The 20,902-nt window shown below is 34.5% G+C and overlaps 1 protein-coding gene across 1 annotated transcript in view; it reads left to right on the forward strand.

Annotated features, from left to right (window-relative positions):
- Positions 1-20,902, forward strand: part of EYS (eyes shut homolog) — a gene marked incomplete at both ends in the record, with an annotated part of 1,444,019 nt that overhangs the window by 695,086 nt on the left and 728,031 nt on the right. The window contains 5 exon segments of the mRNA XM_080665107.1: positions 3,883-4,075; positions 4,855-5,426; positions 5,430-5,930; positions 5,934-6,265; positions 6,443-6,591. Of these exon segments, the coding sequence (XP_080521233.1) occupies positions 3,883-4,075; positions 4,855-5,426; positions 5,430-5,930; positions 5,934-6,265; positions 6,443-6,591 (1,747 nt within the window).

Genomic DNA, 20,902 nt, shown 5'->3' on the forward strand with positions numbered 1-20,902 from the left:
TAGGCGTTCAATATACATTTGATAGATAAGTGAATGAGAGATGTATTGGTAAAATAAGTAAATTGATAAACCCAAGTTAAGAAAGCAATATGCAAAACTAAATGTTTTGTAAATAAAAGCAAAGGTAAATATTTGAAATGCCAATATCCTTCTGTGTTATCAAGCAGTTATTTAAAAAGAAATCTCCAACCATTTGTGAGGTGTTTTGATTTAATTTTCTTGTAGCAAATGATATCAGAAAGAACACGTGAGGCAAAGTGATATATTAGTAGGGCAATACTAATTGCTATAACAATAACTTCTAAATTTTATTTATATTTATTTATTTTATTAACCTCTAGATTAATATAATATATTTATTTTTTATTCACATGAAGTCTGAGTGAGTGTTTCTGGTTTCAAATATTCTTCATATATAGATTTAAGGTACTTCCTTCTTGTGGCTTCCCTATCTTAACCATGTTTTCAGGGGGTTACCACATAGAGGAGGAGACTGGAGGTTCACACATAGCAAGTTCTTTTGGATCAATTAGAAAATGGCATATTTCATGACCATTCACATTTTATTTGTTAGAAGTATGTCACATGGCCACACAAGAGCGACTGAGACATGTAGTCCAAGAGGAAGAGGAAATAGGATTATTGAACATGTAGTAAGCTTTGCCATGCATTTGCGGACTTAACTAAAAGAAAATATAAAAGTTTGTCTAGAATAAATTGTGTTTATATATGTGTGTGTGTATATATATATATATATATATATATATATATATATGTATGTATGTATACATATGCATATATACACACAGGTAAGCAAAAGTAGGTTTACAGTTGTCAGCTGTGAGTGACATTCTTTTAAATTAATAATGCATTACAATAATCATAACCTGAATACGGACTATTTTAAACCTATTTTTGCCCATCCCATATGTATGTATATGTATATGTATATGTAAGGGTCAATAAAAGTTGGGTTTTAATTATGAGTATGCAAAACAGTTTATTCTCATATTTATTTATTAATGATTGTATTATGTAAACCTGCTTTTGCCCACCCCTGTATATATGCCAACACAATTATATATATATATGATTTGAGTTGCTAATATTTGGTGGTATAAAAAGATATTTTTTATCAAGTTCAAAATTGGGTAAATATATTCACCTTTGAAAATTAAACTCTAAAGACAGCTTATTGTGGATGTAATCCTAGGCATGCAACATAGGAAAGAGAAAATATGGCTTCATATTTTAATTATCACCTGGAAGAATGAGTGTATTAACATATCCAATGATATAGTAGTTGACACTATTAGAGAACATATTATAATCATAGAGACAAATGTTGACACCTGCCGCATCCATTTGCAGCAAGGGTTCAGGATCTGAAGAAGGGGCCGCACACAAATGGAAAAACTAGATAAGAAATATGAATTTAGAAGGCATGGGTGCCAGGCAGAAAACTTCCCTCTAGTGGAGAAGCTCTCTGAAGCCCTGGACCTGTTAGCTTTTATTCAATTCTAGGTACACATCTTTGCCCTTAGTTAAGCACGGCAAACCGGTAGCAGACAGACTGTCTCAAAGGTCAGTAAAAAGATCAGTAAAGATTTACTTTGAGACTATTGGGTCAGGAAATTGCTTCAAGCCATCATTATCTCAACACAGAACAATTGGTGCATAGCTTTTAGCCTTGGTAAAACTCAAGGTTCATCAGCCTTCCGAGTTCCTTGATGCACTCTCTTGATAATGTTGACAATGGATGACTTCTCACAGGCACTGTCAATGCAAAGTTGTGTAAGGATAGTTTTAATCAGTGTACATCAAGTATTCCATATCATTCTTATGGCAATATCTTAGCCCGGTGTCATTAAGCATTCAAATCACCTAGTTTTACATGTTCTAGTCTAATGCATGCTGGGGAAACCTGTGATTTCTGTGTAGCTATGCTAACACACAGAACTTGTTGATCCTGAGGACTTTGTGGATTCATTAACCCTCTTGTAGGGATTTGTCAAGGTAGTTAATAACAGCTTCTGATTGTGCTTCAGTAGGAAAATGCTGACCATGGCATACAAATATTTATGATCTGTATAACAGCTACATTTTCACTATAAGCTAGTATATTAACATTCTGGTCTCTATCCCAGTTTCATGTGTGTTTTCATTAATCTCTCATCTTTCCAGGGCTTGCTACTTACCCTGGAATGGAGAAAAGGATAAATCTCTTGGTCTTTAAAATTTGGAATCATAATACATATCATTTTTTTTGCTGTTTCTTCTATTACCTTCACTTATAACTATTTCTACATGTTAAATTTTTAAACTATATAACATTAAGAATCCTATGACCTTCATAAATACTTTCAGGAGTGATTTGAAAATAAATACAGAATATTTAACTGAAACAAAAAAGAAAAAGGATATATCTAAAGCAAAATTTTCATTTTGTGCAAATTAGATACAATCTTGGGCAAATACTAGAACAGTGAAGCCAGATAACTATTGAGTATATCTTTAGAGTTAGGAAACAGGAATGTATTTGTATTTAAAAATAATATTTCAATTGTATATTTTTAAAGTTTAAAATACTTCAAATAGTATACCTAACTTTAACTCTTCATTTAAAGGAAATCCCCTGATCCATTTACACTTATTTATGCATGCATCACAATTCTCTTTCCTATGAGCTAAAATCAATTTCTTTATGTAGAAATTATTTCATAAGTGAAATGGCTGAAATAAGCTATTCATATCAAACTAAAACATATAAGAAACATTGCTTGTAAACCTATACACATTAACATGCTTCAAACATCACAAGAAAATGTGTTTTTTTTCTTGTTAATTTTTAGTATAATTTTTTTTCTTTATTGATTAAGGTGTTACATATGCGTCCTTATTCCCCCATTACCCCCTACCCCCCTACTCATGCCCTAACCCCCCTAGTCTCTGTCCATTGGTTAGGCTTATATGCATGCATACAAATCCTTTGGTTGATCTCTCCCCCTTACACCCACCCTCCCCTACCTTCCCTTGATGGTCTGATCAATGCTTCTCTGTCTCTGGATCTGTTTTTGTTCATCACTTTATGTTGTTCATTATATTCCATAATTGAATGAGATCATGTGATATTTATCTTTCTCTGACTGGCTTATTTCGCTTATCATAATGCTTTCCAGTTCCATCCATGCTGTTGCAAACAGTAAGAATTCCTTCTTTTTTACCAAAGCGTAGTATTCCATTGCGTAGATGAACCGTAGATACTGATTTTTATATTTCAAATAAATGACATTTAGAACAGAAAAGTTTATCATTTTTAAAATATTTTTATTAATTTCGGAGAGGAACAAAGAGGGAGAGAGAGCTAGAAACATCAATGATGAAAGAAAATCATTGATTGGGCTACCTCCTGCTTGCACCCTTCTGGGGATTGAGCCTGCAACCCGGCATATGCCCTGACCTGGAATCAAAACAACCTTTTGGTGTATGGAACCATGCTCCAGTCAACTGAACTGTCCAGCCAGGGCTAAAAAGTTTATAATTTTTAATGGAGCCATTATATCTATATTGACTCCCATAGAGTACAAATTTTTCATTGGAAAAAATATCCTCAAGGCAAATGTAAAGTAGTGTTTTTACTTACAGGAATTAAGAACAAATTTATCCTTTCAATTGAGCACATCTAAAATTTGAAAGATTGGATTAATTTTGAAATATAGGTAAAATTTACTATAGAGATTTTATTTTTAAACAAAATAAGGCTATGCTTTGAGCTATTTAATATGACTATGACAATGTAAAGAATCACAAAACTAACTTTAAAAGTTCTCACTTAGGGATAACATAATCTCTGACCTTAATTAGTGTAATTATTGTTTGCAGGCCTGTTCCATCGGGCTTCTTTGTGGTGATGAAATAAGGAGAATTATCTGTTTACTTCCTTCCTCTCCAAGAACAGATGACATTCCTATTCAAATATATACAGTGCCTACTTCTGAGACTTTAGTCAGTAGCTTTCCATCTCCAAGGGCTACAAGACTATGGACTATAATGAATACTTATTCAGTTGACCAAGGTAAGTTGACCAAGGTAGATGAGAGTAAGATATAAAGACGTTTGTATCTGAAAAAGTTGTATATTGAAACTTATTTTCTGACCTATTTCTGATATTGTGATAAATCAAGAGCGTAAAATTGTCTTAGAATTCTTGTTGGTTATATATCATGTTTGAAGTTTTTTGTTGTTGTTGTTGATTAATCATAGCTAATGTTGAAGTTTGTTTTAAGAATTATAACCTTTAAGAGGATATTCATTATTTAAAGAAAATATTTTTGAAGGGTGATATTAAGGGCAGAAAGGTAGACTCTTCTATTTTTTGCCTATATAAATTTCTGATACTTTAAATAATTAAAATATAGTGTGATCTAATATACAGAATATTTTACCAATTTAGAAAGTAAAATGATATTTTCTGACATCCCTAACCCAATAGGTCAAATAGTAATAGTCATTGATCCTATCAAGGACAAAGAATTGTAAATTTTAATATTTTGTAATTCAAAGGGGTCATTTACTTTGTAATATGGCTATTCTGCCTGACACCATTTGTTCTGACTGTGGCCCTCTCATTGAGTGTGAATAACAGGATTTCTTACATTTATGTAGTTTGTGTAGTCACTAAACTTTCTCATACACTTTTATATGCTATATGATTTATAGAGCCATATTTGTCTACATATAATGGGTGTGAAGTGGCAGTGTAATTTGCAGAAGAGTCAGCCCAGGGCCAAAGCTGTTCATTTTCAATTCATTTTTTATTTTTTATTTTTAAGTTGGCTTTTTTCTCCTCTGAAGGTTTAAAAGAGACAGACATTTTCAAGCATGACGTTCTCTCAACCACTGGTTTGTCAGCATTAAGTATTGGCATATCCCTTGGAAGCTATTTATTGGAAGAGCTAATTTCTACTAGACAACTTTCAACAAAACACACTCTTACTTCTTCCACAGATGTTTCCTCTTCTCAGTTTCTGAATTTTGATGATCATGACACAACACAAATTGTCCAGAGCACAAGATCTGTCTCACATATGCCTATCCAAACTTCAGCTGTCACACCAGGATTCTTTTTCTTCAATAGAAGAGAGAGGACCTCCTTTATCATCTCTTCCTTAATGACAGATTTTATTTTTTCTACGCAATCTGTATTACCTGACAATGATCGGGCTGTTGCCTTATCTGCTGCCACAATGAGTTCAGTAATTAGTGGCATTCCAGGGGCCTATGCTGCATTAAACAGGCACTCATTCCTCTCCCCTCTATTCCTGCTCACAACTGCTTCCATAAGCATACCTCCAATTGTTTCTAGGGGGGCTCAAGAGGATACTGAAGAATATTCAGCTGTTACCTTAATTTCAAGAAGAGAGTATTAGAGATTGATGAGCTTCTCAATGTCTCCCATTTCTCCTGCTAAGATAATTACATCTAAACAGGTAGCCATCTTAAACTCATCAAATCTGCCCAGATTCACTATACAAGCCTCCATTCCCAGTGAATATCAGATTATTACTGAAGCATCTAGCAACCAGAGACTCACAAACACCGAATCACAGACTGCTGATTCCTTAAGTGAATTAAGCCAGACATGTGCAACATGTTCTATGACGGAAATAAAATCCTCTCATAAATTCTCAGATCAAGTTTCGCATAGCGAACAGTCCCATTTTTATGAGACATTCGGGATGAACTCAGAGATATTAGCCAGCTGGTATGCACTAATGGGAACTCAAGCTATCACTTCTGGGCATTTATTTTCTTCTGCTACTGAAATAATGCCATCACTAGCATTCACAGAACTGTCATCTTTATTTCCTTCTAAAAAGAGTACAAAAGGAATAATTTTATCCTTATCCTTGGAAAAATCCATTACCCTATAAAGTAATTTGGATGTTAATTTATGTCTGGATAAGACTTGTTTACCCATCATCCCTTCACAAACTGTCTCTTCTGATTTGATGAATTCTGATTTGACTTCAAAACTGACTACTGATGATCTGTTAGTATCAAGAAACATTTTTAAAATATTGAAAATAGGACAATATGGTATGACTGTGGGTCCCACTGAGACACTGAATCAAGGCAATTTATTGGGCATGCAAGAGAGTAAAGGATCTCAAAAACAGCTCAAAGTTCATAAGGATTTTAAACTAAATTTACGAAGTTATCCAGAAACTGTGTATTCAAATGACCTCAAATACAACCGTTCACCGTATGTAGACTCAATGTCTGATATTTCAGAAGCAACCTCTACTGCTGCATTACACACCACTTCACCAACTCAGTCACTTCCAATACAGACCTCTTTTCCCATGTCTGTATTTACGCCACATTGGCCATATTATACAGATGATCTGCCTTTAACATCTGATTTTTAAAAAGAGTTCAGAACTTCTTCAGAATGGTCCAAATGGGAACTTCAGTCTAGTGTGCATAATTGGGAATCTGCTGCCGCAGGCCAGTGGCTTCCTGTCACTACATCTCTTACTTTGTCTTCATTGGAGTCCATTCCAGCACCTCGTCAGCTGATGATTTCTGGTGAGTTTCTCAGTTTCAATTCAATAAACTTTTAGAAATGAGTTTCTTTTCTACAGAAAAGAAAGAGCCTGTTGTAGTCACCAGGTGCCCTAAACAACTTCTTTGTAATCAGGGCAGCAGCCAGTCAATGCAGAAGGCACCTCCTGTTGTACCTGACACAGAAGGTTATTCTTTATGCACTGCCACAAAGGCTACCAGATCAATAGGTGAGTTTGTGGGAGATGGCTCTACTGCTGACAAGCAATCAGAAACTGAACTAGTTCAATTCATTATAATGGATCTTTCAAAGTTTAGGAATAACTTTTATTATTCTCATTTCTTGAAATAGCTTCTTTGTCAGATTGAACACAGTATAACAAATTTCCTAGCATTTTCTTCAGTACTGGTATTTTATTTTTTTAAAAGGGGAAAGATGAAGAAATTAAGGGAACTTGGTTGGGTTTTCCCATTCTTCATGGTGTGGTTTATCATTTCTTACTGCAAAGCTGTGATGCCTTCATGAATATAACTCAGAATATTAATTAAGTTCATGTCTTTTACTTAACAAAATACTACATAAATATTGAAACAAGATAATATTCCATGTGTGAATTTGAAATAATGAAAAGCCACTTTTCTTAGATAAATATTCTTACTTTAAAGCACTTTAGACATCACTAGTCTTCTCTACCTTTGTAATTACTATAAAATTGGAAAGCATGCAAAACAAGTTTAATGAATTGTATTTATTAAACAGATTTTTTTTCATTAATTAAAGAAGTTCTGTCTCATGGAATTTCAAGTGAAATGGTAGCAGTGCAGTTATTTTTCATTCAATGAAAAATTGATTTTGTGTATCTGTGCTTTAGAGGAAACACATATAAGTGTTAAGGTGTGTAATTTATGTCTGGCATCTCAGTAATATGAAAGACCAAATTATATTCGGTATATTTAGTATATGATTTTCTTTTTTCTTTATGTTCATCACTTTTATTTTATACAGTGATCATTTTATTTTATTTTTTATTTTTATTGTTGACACTATTACAAATGTCCCCATTCCTGCCCCCTCCCCTTTGCCCATCTCCACTCAGCCCTTGCCCCACCCTTCCCTCTGGCTGACACCACATTGTTGTCTATGTCTTTGGGTTAGCTAATCCCTTCATCTTCCTTCATCCAGTCCTCCCCACATACCTCTCTTTACAAAATTTCTAAAATGTTCATAATTAGTTAAATTACAAATTTAAATAAGTATTCTTGTACTTTTAAAAGATGAAAGATTTTTGTGTAACTAATATGACACATCAGCAATGCCTTATACATCACTTGTGTCACATATAAGGTTCTTAGTAGATGCAGCTGAGTATACCTTCTACTCTAATACGATTAGTCCCTTAGAAATAATCAGGGCACAAATTCCTTATTTCCAGAAAATCAAATTCTAGGCTTGCTCTTTATGAACAAAATTGTCACATTCCATTTTTCTCATCCCCTAACTCCAACTGCAAATACTCTTTGATGATTTTGACCTCCTCCAGTTCTCCCCATCTCTTCCCAGTTTCACTTGCTTTCCTAATTATTTGAGATATAATAATCATTTACAAGGCACATGTTGATAATTTCCAATATGTTCACCCACTGTGTTGGCCAAGGCCAAATCAAGGAATAGATAGCACACTCTAATTGAACATTTGGGAAGAGTTTAATAAAGAAATTATTTACAAAGATATGGGTATAATTTAAGGAAAACAGTGAGAGATTGTATGATTCTGATGGGACTAGTAACAGCAGAATGCCATTATTACCCCAACACCCAGAGGGAAAAAGTAAAGAGCAGTTATCAAACTCCAGAACCTAAGGAGAAAAGCTGCCAGATTACAGAAGCCATGGCTTTTAGGAAGAGGTCACAGGCCATCCAAGGCAAACCAACCAGGAAAAGATCAGGAGATATACACCCAACCTTACTTTCTTCCAGTCTCCTGGTATCCTACTTGTGTTTCTCATTCACCAAACCCATTCCGTAGCTGGAACTGATCTTTAAAAACACATTTGGTCTTTAAAAACACATCTCTTCATGTAAAAGAAAGATGGGGTAGGCCACAGTAGAATGGTCTGTAGTGCTAAAATCTTAATTAGGTTCCATGACACTGGCAAAATATAGAACAAGTAGATAACTGATAAAGGAAGAATTTCTTTGTAGGTTTTTTTTAGTGGACCATTGGGTACTATTATTACCTCCCTACATTCTACTTCTTTACTAAAAAATTATAAAAGGTAGAAAGCCCATAATTCTGGGCTCCCTTGCTCTAGTGCAGTGGTTGGCAAACTGCGGCTCGTGAGCCGCGGTTTGCCGCTCTGTTGACTAATGAGTTTGCCGACCACTGCTCTAGTGGATTCCTCAGGCTACACTGGAGCTGAGAAGAAAAAAATGACACTCTAAAGTGAGGCATCATGAGGTTACTTCTATCAATATGTTTCTTAAAGTTTTGTGTAATTTTAAACTGTAGAAGTGCTGGTTAATTGGATCAAAATTGTCTTTCTCAGACATCCTCTAAACCAAACCAGCCTTTGTGGTTTGGTTTAACTCATGAAATAAATGAAGTTTAAGAGAAAAAAAGAAGATATTGTTTACTTATAGTGATATGACTCTTTTTTTCTACTAACTATTTGGGAAGACTATAACAGCAACCAGGGCTTCCTGCCCCAAATATTCTCAATTAGTAATGGATAACAAAAACTGCACAAAATAAAAAAAGGGGTTTCATTTATCCCATTCATAGTCATAAAATTCTAAATTAAAATATGATCCAATATAATATTAATAAAATTCTAGTTAATAACAAAGGATTATTTTATTCAGGAATTAAAAGAGTCAAATTAAGACATTTAATGATAAAATTTATATCATTATGTAAAAAGACATTGACAATTTATAGTTTACTGAGAGTATTTTTTCTTTTATTTTTATCATAAGGATATATATTATCTTCATATTTTCTAGTACTTACATTTTCCAAACACAAAAAAATGTAAATAGATCCCAACAAAATTCAATGCCATTCTTAAAGTTGAAACAGAAGAGGTAGTGTCATTAAACTCATAAAGTCAAAATGATTATGTACACATGTGCACATATTTTTTACATACCATTTTGGAAATCTAATGAGAAATTTCATTAATTAAAAAAAAACTGCTTAAAACTCTACAGAGCAGAGTTTGAAAGGTAAAGTTTATTGAATAGCCATGAAATTATATAAATGGCGTTATGATGTCCTTATTTGAGGTCTCAGACTTTTAAGCTTGCATAAACATACAAGCTCCCTTATTACCATATCTATTCACTATTCCCCATTATTCTCTTACACTTTAAAATGAACCCTAACTGGTTTGGCTCAGTAGATAGAGCGTCGGCCTGCAGACTGAAAGGTCCCAGGTTCAATTCCGGTCAAGGGCATGTACCTTGGTTGGGGGCACATCCCCAGTAGGAGGTGTGCAGGAGGCAGCTGATCCATGTTTCTTTCTCATCAATGTTTCTGACTCTCTGTCCCTTTCCCTTCCTCTCTGTAAAAATTCAATAAAAATATATTTAAAAAAATATAAATAAATAAAATTACTTAAGTTCTAAATATTATTCCATTTTAACTTGTTTGAAATTGCTTTATACATTTCAGATATAGTGTTTATGTAGTTTAGTGTTTATGTAGTATTATGTAGTATTAAGACTTTTAAGGAACCTAGTAAAGGGTTAGAAAACTCTGCCAAAATATAACCAAGGATTTAGAACCATGTGATATGCAAGACTGTGGCTTGATTCAGAAATCAAGTATCAGAATAGGGTTAGTCAACAAGTGAAAAAGTCAAAGGTAGAGTACATATCAAAAAAATCCAGGGCAAGCATCAAGCTTAGATTTCAAGTACTCATAGCTTAAGAACCAGATAGGTAAAAATAATACTACATAATACTTATTACTACATAAACACTATATCTGAAAAGTAGAAAACAATTTCAAACAAGTTAAAATGGAATGATATTTAGAACTTAATCAAGTCATTTTAAAGTATAAGAATAATGGGGAATAGTGAATAGATATGGTAATAAGGGAGCTTCTATGTTTATGCAACATATTAAAATAAATTGTAATAAAATAGTATGTTATTATTACAGGAGATACAGATAAAAGGAAATAGAATAAAAAGTCCAGATATACATAATAGATATCCTATCTAATAAAGAGGGAATATGCTAATTGACCATCACTCCATCACAAAGATGGCTGCACCCACAGCTGAGGCCAAGTTCCCATAAGGAACCTTAATGAGCAATCAGCAGGGACCTGAGGCTACGCCCTCCCCGACCCCCATGGGGCTTGACAGGGGACCTCAGGCCGTGTCCCCCACCTGGCAGGGCTTGACAGTGTACCTCAAGGTGCACTTCCTGTCCTGGTGTTGGGCTAGGGGACCTCAGGCTGCTCCCCCGCCCCAGCGCCAGGCCGGGGGACCTCAGTCTGCGCCCCCCACCAAGTGGGGCTTGACAGGGGACCTCAAGGTGTGCTTCCTGTCCTGGTGCTGGGCTAGGGGACCTCAGGCTGCTCCCCCCACCCCAGCGCCAGGCCGGGGGACCTCAGTCTGTGCCCCCCACCAAGTGGGGCTTGACAGGGGACCTCAAGGTGTGCTTCCTTGTCCTGGTGCTGGGCTAGGGGACCTCAGGCCACACCCCCACCCCAGCACCGGGCCAGGGGACCTGAGGCTGCGTCCCCCCGCTTGGCGGGGCTTGATGGGGCACCTCAGGCCGTGCCCCCCACCCAGCAGGGCTTGATAGGGGATCTCAGGCCATGTCCCCCACCTGGCAGGGCTTGATGGAGGACCTCAAAGCACGCCCCCCAATCTGGTCTGGGCTGGGGGACCTCAGGCCACACCCCCCATCCTGGTGCTGGGCCAGGGGACCTGAGGCTACGACCCCTGCCCGGCAGGGCTTGACAAGGGTGGGACTGGCTGGGTCTGGATCTCATGGGATTTTGAGGTGCACGTGGGTGGGCGGGGACTTGACTCTGGGTCCCATGGTATGCCCCAGACTCTGACAGGAGGAAGGTTTTCATATACATTTTACTAATTTTCTTTCATCTCTGACACTTCTATTATAGAGAAAGGGCAAATAGCAATATTAAATTATTTCCTGTAATTAATCCCCTTTTAATGTGCATGAGTTTTGTGCACCGGGTCACTAGTAAAATACATAAAAAGAGGATTTGAATTATAGGGAAATGTTTTAGTATTTACTAAATTGTGTTGATGCATTGTTATTTTGAGAATTAATACTCTCTACCTTACACCAAAATAAATTCTATGAAGACTAACTAGATAAAGTTTCAAAAATAAGTATTACGTAATCATAAAATATATCAGTTAATATTTTTTTTATTTCTAAATGGACATATTTAAGCCTGAAGCCCATGGTCCTTGGCCCCTGAGCAAGGCCCACATGTCTAATTCTGTTAATGTGGGAAATGACTTGTCTATACACCAACATAGTTTTTCTCAGTTCTTTTTGCTACTGTCAGTCATTTGTAGAAGTAAGTTGATAAAAAGATATTTCACTTGCCTCTGAAGTCTATTTATATTTGCAGCATGTAGTTCAGTATGACAAGTTGTCATTTTATGAATGTCCAACAATATTTTGAGATGCTATTTTATGTCAATAATTAAGATATTACTCAAACTGCTTGACAGTGTTATCATCTAAGATTAGCATAACATATGTTCTTTCTTAATAACCATGTTTCAGTTAGCAACACATTTTATTGAGGATGCACCAGGTTCTGGTGTCTAATTATCGTGTGTGTGATACTAAACAAAACAGATACTTCTTGCCCTCTTAGAGCTTATTTTCTAGTAGAAAGAGACAGATTACAAACACTAAGCTTAATAAACCTGTATTTCTATGTAACTTGTTATATGTAACAAAGTGTTCATAGTATAGTTCTAATATATGTAGAGAGTGTATATGTAAGTATGTATATCTATAATAATAAAAGCATAATATGCTAATTAGACCAGAAGTCCTTCCAGAAGTCCTTCCGGATGACCTTCTAGATGAAGCCGGGGCTGCAGGGGAAGCCCGGGTCCCAGGTGCCAGCCAGTGGCTGGAGGGAAGCCCAGGTCCCAGGTTCCAGAGAGAAGCCAGTGCCAGCAACCAAGGGAAGGAAGGCCTACTCTTGCACGAATTTCATGCATTGGGCCTCTTGTTAATATATAATATTTTTATTTTCTATTCTACAGTGTATTTATCCTCTATATTATATATGCATATAAAATATGCACATATAATATAAGTAAATATATTATATATGATGTGATAGCCTATATGGATATAAAAAAATAGTAGAGTAGAATAGGAGGGGGCTGGGTGTCACAAGGTCTGGGTTGAGGGGTGAGAAACAATAGTATGATCAGGTTTGATCTCTTTGAGTAAGCCATCTTGAAGGAGATAAAAGCTGTGTAAATATAGGGAGAAGACTGTCCCATAAAGAGTAAATGGTCAATGCTGTGTTAAAGATGGTGTGCATTTGACATTTACTGAGAACATCAGGGAATCCATGGTCATGGAGTAAGTAAACGAGAGAGACTTTTAGATGTTAAAGTCAAGTTGATAATAGGGTGGAGCAAACAAAATCACATTCTAAGAACCTTAGGCCATTTTAAGGGCTTGTCTTGTATTCTGAGTGAAACACAATTATTCCAGGGGTTTGGGTAGAGAAATGACATAATCTGGGTGGTCACTCTGGCTGCATTATTGAGAATTGATTAGTGGGTGGGACTGGGGCAGACAGGCAGGGAGACCAGTTACGACTATGATGCCCCAGTCCAGGTGAGAAATGACCATGGCTCAGTCCAGGTATCAGCAGTAAAGTCTTGAGAAATTATTAGATTCTTGATATAATGTGAAGGTCAAGCCAAAAGGATTTGCTGATCTATTAGATTATTTTTTATTTTTTGGTAACTTGTATTATTAAGCAGAGAAAAGTATCTTAAGCCACTCAATGAAGACAAATAAGGGAAAATTATGCAAACCAATTTTTTCTAGACATGCTATAAGTACATTTATCTAGCATTTTATCAGCTATAAACTGTGTCTAATAATAGATGTTACAATGCTAAAGTCTGGTAAGTTTATAATGATAATCCTGATTATATCCCTGGAGCACAGAAAGACCTTCTAACTTCTGTGTCTGCCATGAATTAATTAGTCATGTTCAACATGAAATATATGTTAATCTATACTTATTCTTGGAAATTTATTTGTGACTTTGTGTTAAATGGAGGAACTCTCTACTAATCACAATATTTAATAATCCAAGTTATCTGTGCCCTGATGGTGTGACAGTATAATTAGTATACTCCATGTATGTGTATGTGTATGTGTTATCTATGTGCTGTGTGTTTGATAAAAAAGGAAGTCAAATGGAGTGGAGAGACCTAATGATGTAATATGACTATTGAGAGAGAAGATGCTAGGGTTAGAAAATATTTAAAAAGAAGACAGATGCTGATAACATTGATGCTGAAATTTTGTAACTGTGATACAGAGGCTGAATTTATGAATATATTTTGATGAAATGTATTATTTTCCTAGGACTGCCATAACAAAGTAGCACAGACTGGGTGGCTAAAAATAACAGCAATTTATTGTCTCATATTTCTAGAACCTAAAAGTCTGAAAACAAGTTGTTTGTAGGGCCCTACTGTTTCAGTGAAGCCTATAGAGGGGAATGCTTCCTTGCTTTTTCTTAGTTTTTTGTGCTGGCTGTCAATCTTGGGTGTTCCTTGGCTTGCAGCTACATCACTCCAATTTCTGCCTTCTGTTGTCATATGATATTCTTCCTGTGTGTCTCACCATCTTCCTGTAAAGACACACTAAAGACACAAAGTTTGTGCGGAATCCTTATTCATTTCCCAAGCTATTTGTCCAAATTTTTAAAAACTCTGAGTTCTACAACTTCATTGTTTGGTAAATGGCAGAAGCTTGGAAGATGAACAAATCATAGCATAACCATTACTAGTTTTTTTGGTTTTAGAAAAGTTATCTGATTAGTCACTGTAAATCATCTGAAGAATGGGGCTATCACTAATTTTGTGGAGTCACTTTTTAGGATTATATGAATATACTAGAGGCCCGATGCACAAAATTCATGCAAGAGTAGGCCTTCGCAGCCCCAGCTGCCTCGGCCCTCACAGCTGTGGCTTCCTCCAGAAGGTTGTCAGGAAGGTCGTCCAGATATTCATTCTGCTGTTTGGCTGTTCGGTCAATTTACATATTACACTTTTATTATTATAGATAATTGCAGTCCCGTGCCACCTAAATGTTAGCCGCTCCTTAAACTTTCAGTTTTTTTAATCTAACTCTATAGACTCTCTAAGTTTCCTGGCTACTGCCCCAACCACAATTAATACCTATCTGGTTCTTAAGCTATGAGTACTTGAAATCTAAGCTTGATGCTTGCCCTGGATTTTTTTGATATGTACTCTACCTTTGACTTATCCACTTGTTGACTAATGCACCCTATTCTGATATTTGATTTCTGAATAAAGCCACAGTCTTGCATATCACATGGTTCTAAATTCTTGGTTATATTTTGGCTGAGTTTTCTAAACCTTTACTAGGTTCCTTTAATTCATATTAATACTTTTATATTTTTATCATTAGTTCCAGAAGATTCAAGAGCTGATGCTCTGAGGCAGTCTTTGCCACCTTCCCTGAGCTCCCTAAATTCCTTATGAGGCTGTATCTTCCTTCCTGTGAGCCTCACTCCTCATCCTACATTTACAACTTGATGGTAGACAATGTCTAACACCTAAAATCTCAGCTTTGAATTACAGGATCCTTTAGTGTAAAAAACATATTAATTCCTATATTCGTATTATATTTATCTGCTCTTTATCTTCTCTATCCTCTGAAACATTCATATTTTACTTTTTGAAGAATGATTAATGCTGGAAAACAAGATGTTATGATCCAGTATGTAATTGCAAATGGGTAAAAGTCTAGATATAATTTGGAAACTTTAGACCATAAACACAACTCTTGATTTAAGATTATAACCATGTACTATTTTTTTCTATTTGATTTTCAATCTATGCTCTTATTTTGGGTGAAATTTTGTAAGCAGTTTACCATATTACTTAGACTATGGATACATGTTTATTTCCTCTAGTGGCTCATCTATCTCTTTTTTTCAATACCAGTGCCTCTGTCACTCTTTACAGCACTCTAACAAGCTTTGTGTAATGGGAAAAAATAAAATAAACTTGCCTTTTATCATTTTGACAGCTGAAAGCAATAAAGAGTAACATTTTGTTTTTTAGATAATATTTATATCTGAAGATATATAAGTATTATAGTTTATGCTTGAAAAAGTCTTCTTTTAAACCAATAGGACCTATAAAAATTACATATTTTTTCACCAACTGACAAGTAGTATTCTTATATTTATTAACCCCACAGGAATTACCTCCAAGTTTATACTTATTTTACTTTAAAAGCATAAGATATGAATAATGTCAATTTTGATTCCACAGAAATAAATTAGAAACTGAAATTGTTATGTAAAGGACCTGTGCTCTTTTACCAATGCCCTGTAGACATTAGCATATTGTTCTCTACAGGGTCCTTACTACTACAGTATAAGGGTTTTAGAATTTGGGCTCTATGGTCAAACTATCTGGCTCCAATTCTAGTTAGTAATTGTGTGATCTTAGGCATACTTTACATTTGTCACTATAAAATGGGAAATATCTCCTGGCCGGTGTGACTCATTGGTTGAGTGTCTACCTATAAACCAGGAGGTCACAGTTCAATTCCTAGTCTGGGTACTTGCCTCGGTTTGGGGTTCAATCCCCAGTAGGGGGTGTTTAGGACGAAGCTGATCAATGATTCCCTCTCATTATTGATGTTTCTATCTCTTCCTCTCCCTTCCTCTCTGAAACAAATAAAAATATATTTTTTAAAATGGGAATAATAATCATAATCACTGCAAACAGCTCTTGTGAAAATTAAACCAGACAATGCATGTACTGTGCTTAACTGAGTACCCAGAGGTAGTAGGCCTAGGTAAATTATACCTATCATTATTCTTTTTTAAAAATATTTTATTGATTTCAGAGAGGGAGAGAAAGATAGAAACATCAGTGATGAGAGAGAGTCATTGAATGGCTGCATCCTGCAGTCCCCCCACTGGGGGTCAAGCCCAAAATCCAGGCATGTGCCCTTACCTGGAATCGAACTGTGATCTCCTGGTTCATAGGTCAACTCTCAACTACTGAGTCACACCAGCTGGACTCTATCATTATTCTTAACAGTAAAATCAATAAAAGTGCAAAACAAATGTATTTAAATTAAGAGAAAAACGTAAATATTGAAGCAAACCTGTCCATTATTGGCATGCTAATGAAAAGAGGATTTATGTTTATCTCCTGAGGTTGCTATGCTTCTTGCCTGTGCCTGTATTATATGGTCATGACAAAGGGGATTGGTTGTCTAACACAAACACACAAGTGGACAAGCAGACAAACTGAATTCATCTGACATGGAGATTGAAATGTGTTTTTTTTTAAGTATTATATTTCAAAACAGAGACTGGGATAGACATTGTTGATGGTAAGAAAGTAATAGTTTCAAGTAAGTATGCGAGCCAAAGATAAACTCCTAGCAATAATAATAAATGTTATTAGCATCAAAAAGAACTTTTCAAAAGAAAAGGATGTAGGAAAAATAAGTTTCTAGCATAAATTAGAAAAAGCATTTTTTTTAGCATTTATTAGAAAAGTACCAGCCATTAGATAAGGCAGCAGGTACTACTTTTGGAGTGACAATTATTTAATTGACTAATCTTATCCATTCTCTCTATGAAAAAGAGAAACAAAGTAAGAAATTATTTCAAAATTATCCTCATGATTAATTCATCACCAAAATATTTGTTTCATTTTTAAACATATGTACTAGTAAAACCAGCACTATAAATGATAAGGATTTTTCTTAAATTATAATCTCTATGCAAAACTTAATTTTATATGTATTTTATTAATTTGGCTTTAATTGTCTTTATTTCTTGTGATAGAAATCAAAGTTAATCCATTGTCTCTGTTTAGTTCATTTCAAAAAGTTAATTTATTGAGAGATTACATATTAATTGATTAAATCACAAGTAAGAAATTAAACTCATTTTAGTATTATTTTATTCATTTTACTATATAAACAATATCAGGACCTACCTCAACTTTTAAATTATAAGTATTTGTGTGCCCAGATTTTAAAGAAGTATTTTAAAGATTTAAAGATAAAATACATAAGATTACACTTTAATATGCAAAACAATTCTGGGAAAGAGCCAGTAGTCCCAAAATACAACACGTTTTTAGAGAACAGTTGTTTTTAAGTTATACAGGACTAAGAATGTGGTCAAGTGAAAGCTTCTCAATGTACTATGTATGTTTAATTTTGACAAAAATAATTCACTTTTAATAGTTTTGCTAATAAAAACACATGTATTGTCTCAAAATTGAAAAATTACTCTTCATGTTCTTTATATGAATCTTTCTCATAAAGAGAGAACCATTTAAATCATCTTTTAATACATTTCTGTATGAAGCTTTCCACTTGTTTCTATCAATTTTTAAAAAAAATGCTTACCCATTAACACATCAAATGAGCTAATCCATGATTTAATAATGCTTCTCATTAATTTCTTGGGAAAATTTAATCTTAGCACTTACAGACTTTCTAGAAAAGGCAGTTCTAGATTTAATGGTGAGCAGTTTACTCACTTTAAAATTTACTCTCATCCTACATGATTAATTTCATTCAAAGCAAATTTTCTCAAAGACATTTTGATGTTGATTTTTAAAAATTTGCATTTGAAATTGTTTAAGCATTTTTTAAATATCTGCTGTCCTTGGTGTGAAACAAGTGGAAGTAAGGAGACTGAAGAAGCATGAGAGTCTTAGGGGAAAAAATAATAGGTTTCCATAAGATAGATAAGTATTCTGGTCTATCCACTCTACCTTCAGAAATGGTAAATTAAACCAAATTTTTAGTACTTCTGCCATCTATTGTATTTGACAACTATTAAAATATTTTTATACTTTTAAATAGGAACTTTTATGCTTTTCAAATACTCTTATTCCACATAGTTTTGTTCAGAAAAATATAGGAATATAATTCTAAAAATAATGGGAAAATAGAAAAAATCAAAAAGAATTATGTTCGATCCTACTAATCTGTATAAGTATCATACTTTCTTTAGACCTGGTCATGATTAATTTAAGGCAACTACTTGGAAATTGACATGCTAGTACATTATGAATTCATTTATAGTGAAAACCTGTTTTAGGTGCCTGTTTTCTCAGCTAGGTACAGCTTTTGACTCCTAGAGATCATTCGCAGGGTCTTTTCCCATAAACCCCTGCATCTCAGCAAGGGAGAACATCCCTGCTTTCTATACTCCCTCATCTTTTGAATCTCTTTGACTTCCTCTTTTGCTGAAGGAGGATGGAGGGTGGGACCTCTGCTTTAAAAGCGCTTGTTTGATTATGTTAGGTCCACCCACATAATCTCCTGTTATCGTAATAATGTAATGACCAGAATGATGTCATATTCACAGAGAATTCACTCACACTCAAAGGGAGAAGATAAATCAAGGATGAAGGTTATTGAAAGGATCTTTTTAGTATTATGCCTACAACACAGGAGAATCCAGAAAACTGTTATGTCACAGCACAGAGGGACAGACAGAAACCAGGTAGATTCCCAGTTGATAAACCATGGACAGTATCCCACTTTCCTTGCTCTCATCTGGGTAAATGAGTGCAGGCAAAAGTGGGTTCTCAGTGTTCACACTGAGCTAAGCATACAAGTATTTTTTTTAAAAGAGTAATAAGGAAAAAATAAATTAAATAAAATTGAGAGACCAATGGCAGTGACTTTGACTCAGTAGCATTTCCAGAATAGGGCAAATTGAGCCTGATTATTATAAGGCCAGGCTTATATTGAGCGCAGGGGTAAATTATTTGGTGTAAAATTAATTTGTTTTATTGTTTCTAAAAATACATGTTTGAGGTAAACTTTGTGCTGGAAGAAATAGGATTTGGGTTTGGGAACTTGAATTCTAATCCTGGATCTTCTTAAATTAGTTTCAGAATATGCCCAAGTCATTTCTCATGTGCAAGTCACTAACCTCAGTTTCTTCTCCTGACAAAGTGAAGAACTGAGTTAGATTTTTTCTGATTATAGGTTTCTATGATTTTTCCCTGTTACAAAATAGTTACATTACAATTGGAGATTTCAACTGAATTAATTTTGGAGAGGTGACAAATGAAAATCAAATGTTCTTTTTTTCCAGTACATCTGCTTGTATGGTTAGCCATTCATTGTTAGTGTGTGTGATTAAATGAAATGTAACATTAAAATGATTTCATTCATATATATATATATATATATATATATATATATACACACACACACACATATATATACATATATATTATGAGTATGAAACTGGTAGTATATATTCTTCAGTTCATTTATTTAATTGATAAGCACCTATATGCAAGAGAAGTATTACTAATTGTTTACTATTCATTTCTTTCAGGCACACAGCCAGCAATAGAAATACTCATACTTTTTTCTCCTGTTTCCTTAGAAATGGTTTCTATAGCAACTGAGTATATTGAGCTAGAGACCCAAGGAATGCCACATGACTGTGTGCATTTATACTGAAAATAGTCTGTACGTGATCTTTTATTTTCAGTTTAAAATAATTGATATGAAGTCAGCTGGAACTCTTTTGTGATATGTAGTTTGTAATATATTTGAACAATGAAGCAAATTTTTTATTTATTTCTTTAACCTCAAGTATATAACTCAAAGCTTGTCACATCATTTTTAATCCATAAGTGTTCTTACACTTTGTCTTTGATACCAATTTCAAGCATAGTGCTAAATTATCTCCTAAAGTTTATTGCTTTCAGTACAAATACTAAATGTGGTTAAAAATATATGATCCAAATATGAAGTCTATCTTATTCATGTACATAATTCATTTTAGACAAATAATCTTCTAAATAATTAGAAATACTATAATATAAATTAATAAACATTGTGTGACTATTTAAATGATTTCTCTGGCACTAGGGTGATGCATGGCACTTTTAAATCACTTTTTCCTATAATAAAATATGCAAAACTAAGTGAGTTTTTACAGAAACGGGATGTAATTTAAAACAGTATATAAATAACAATTTATGAAAGAAGGGAACTTCATATATAATGGCGTGCTTATTA

The sequence above is a fragment of the Plecotus auritus genome (genome assembly GCF_963455305.1).
Source record: "Plecotus auritus genome assembly, chromosome: 4".
Taxonomy (NCBI): domain Eukaryota; kingdom Metazoa; phylum Chordata; class Mammalia; order Chiroptera; family Vespertilionidae; genus Plecotus; species Plecotus auritus.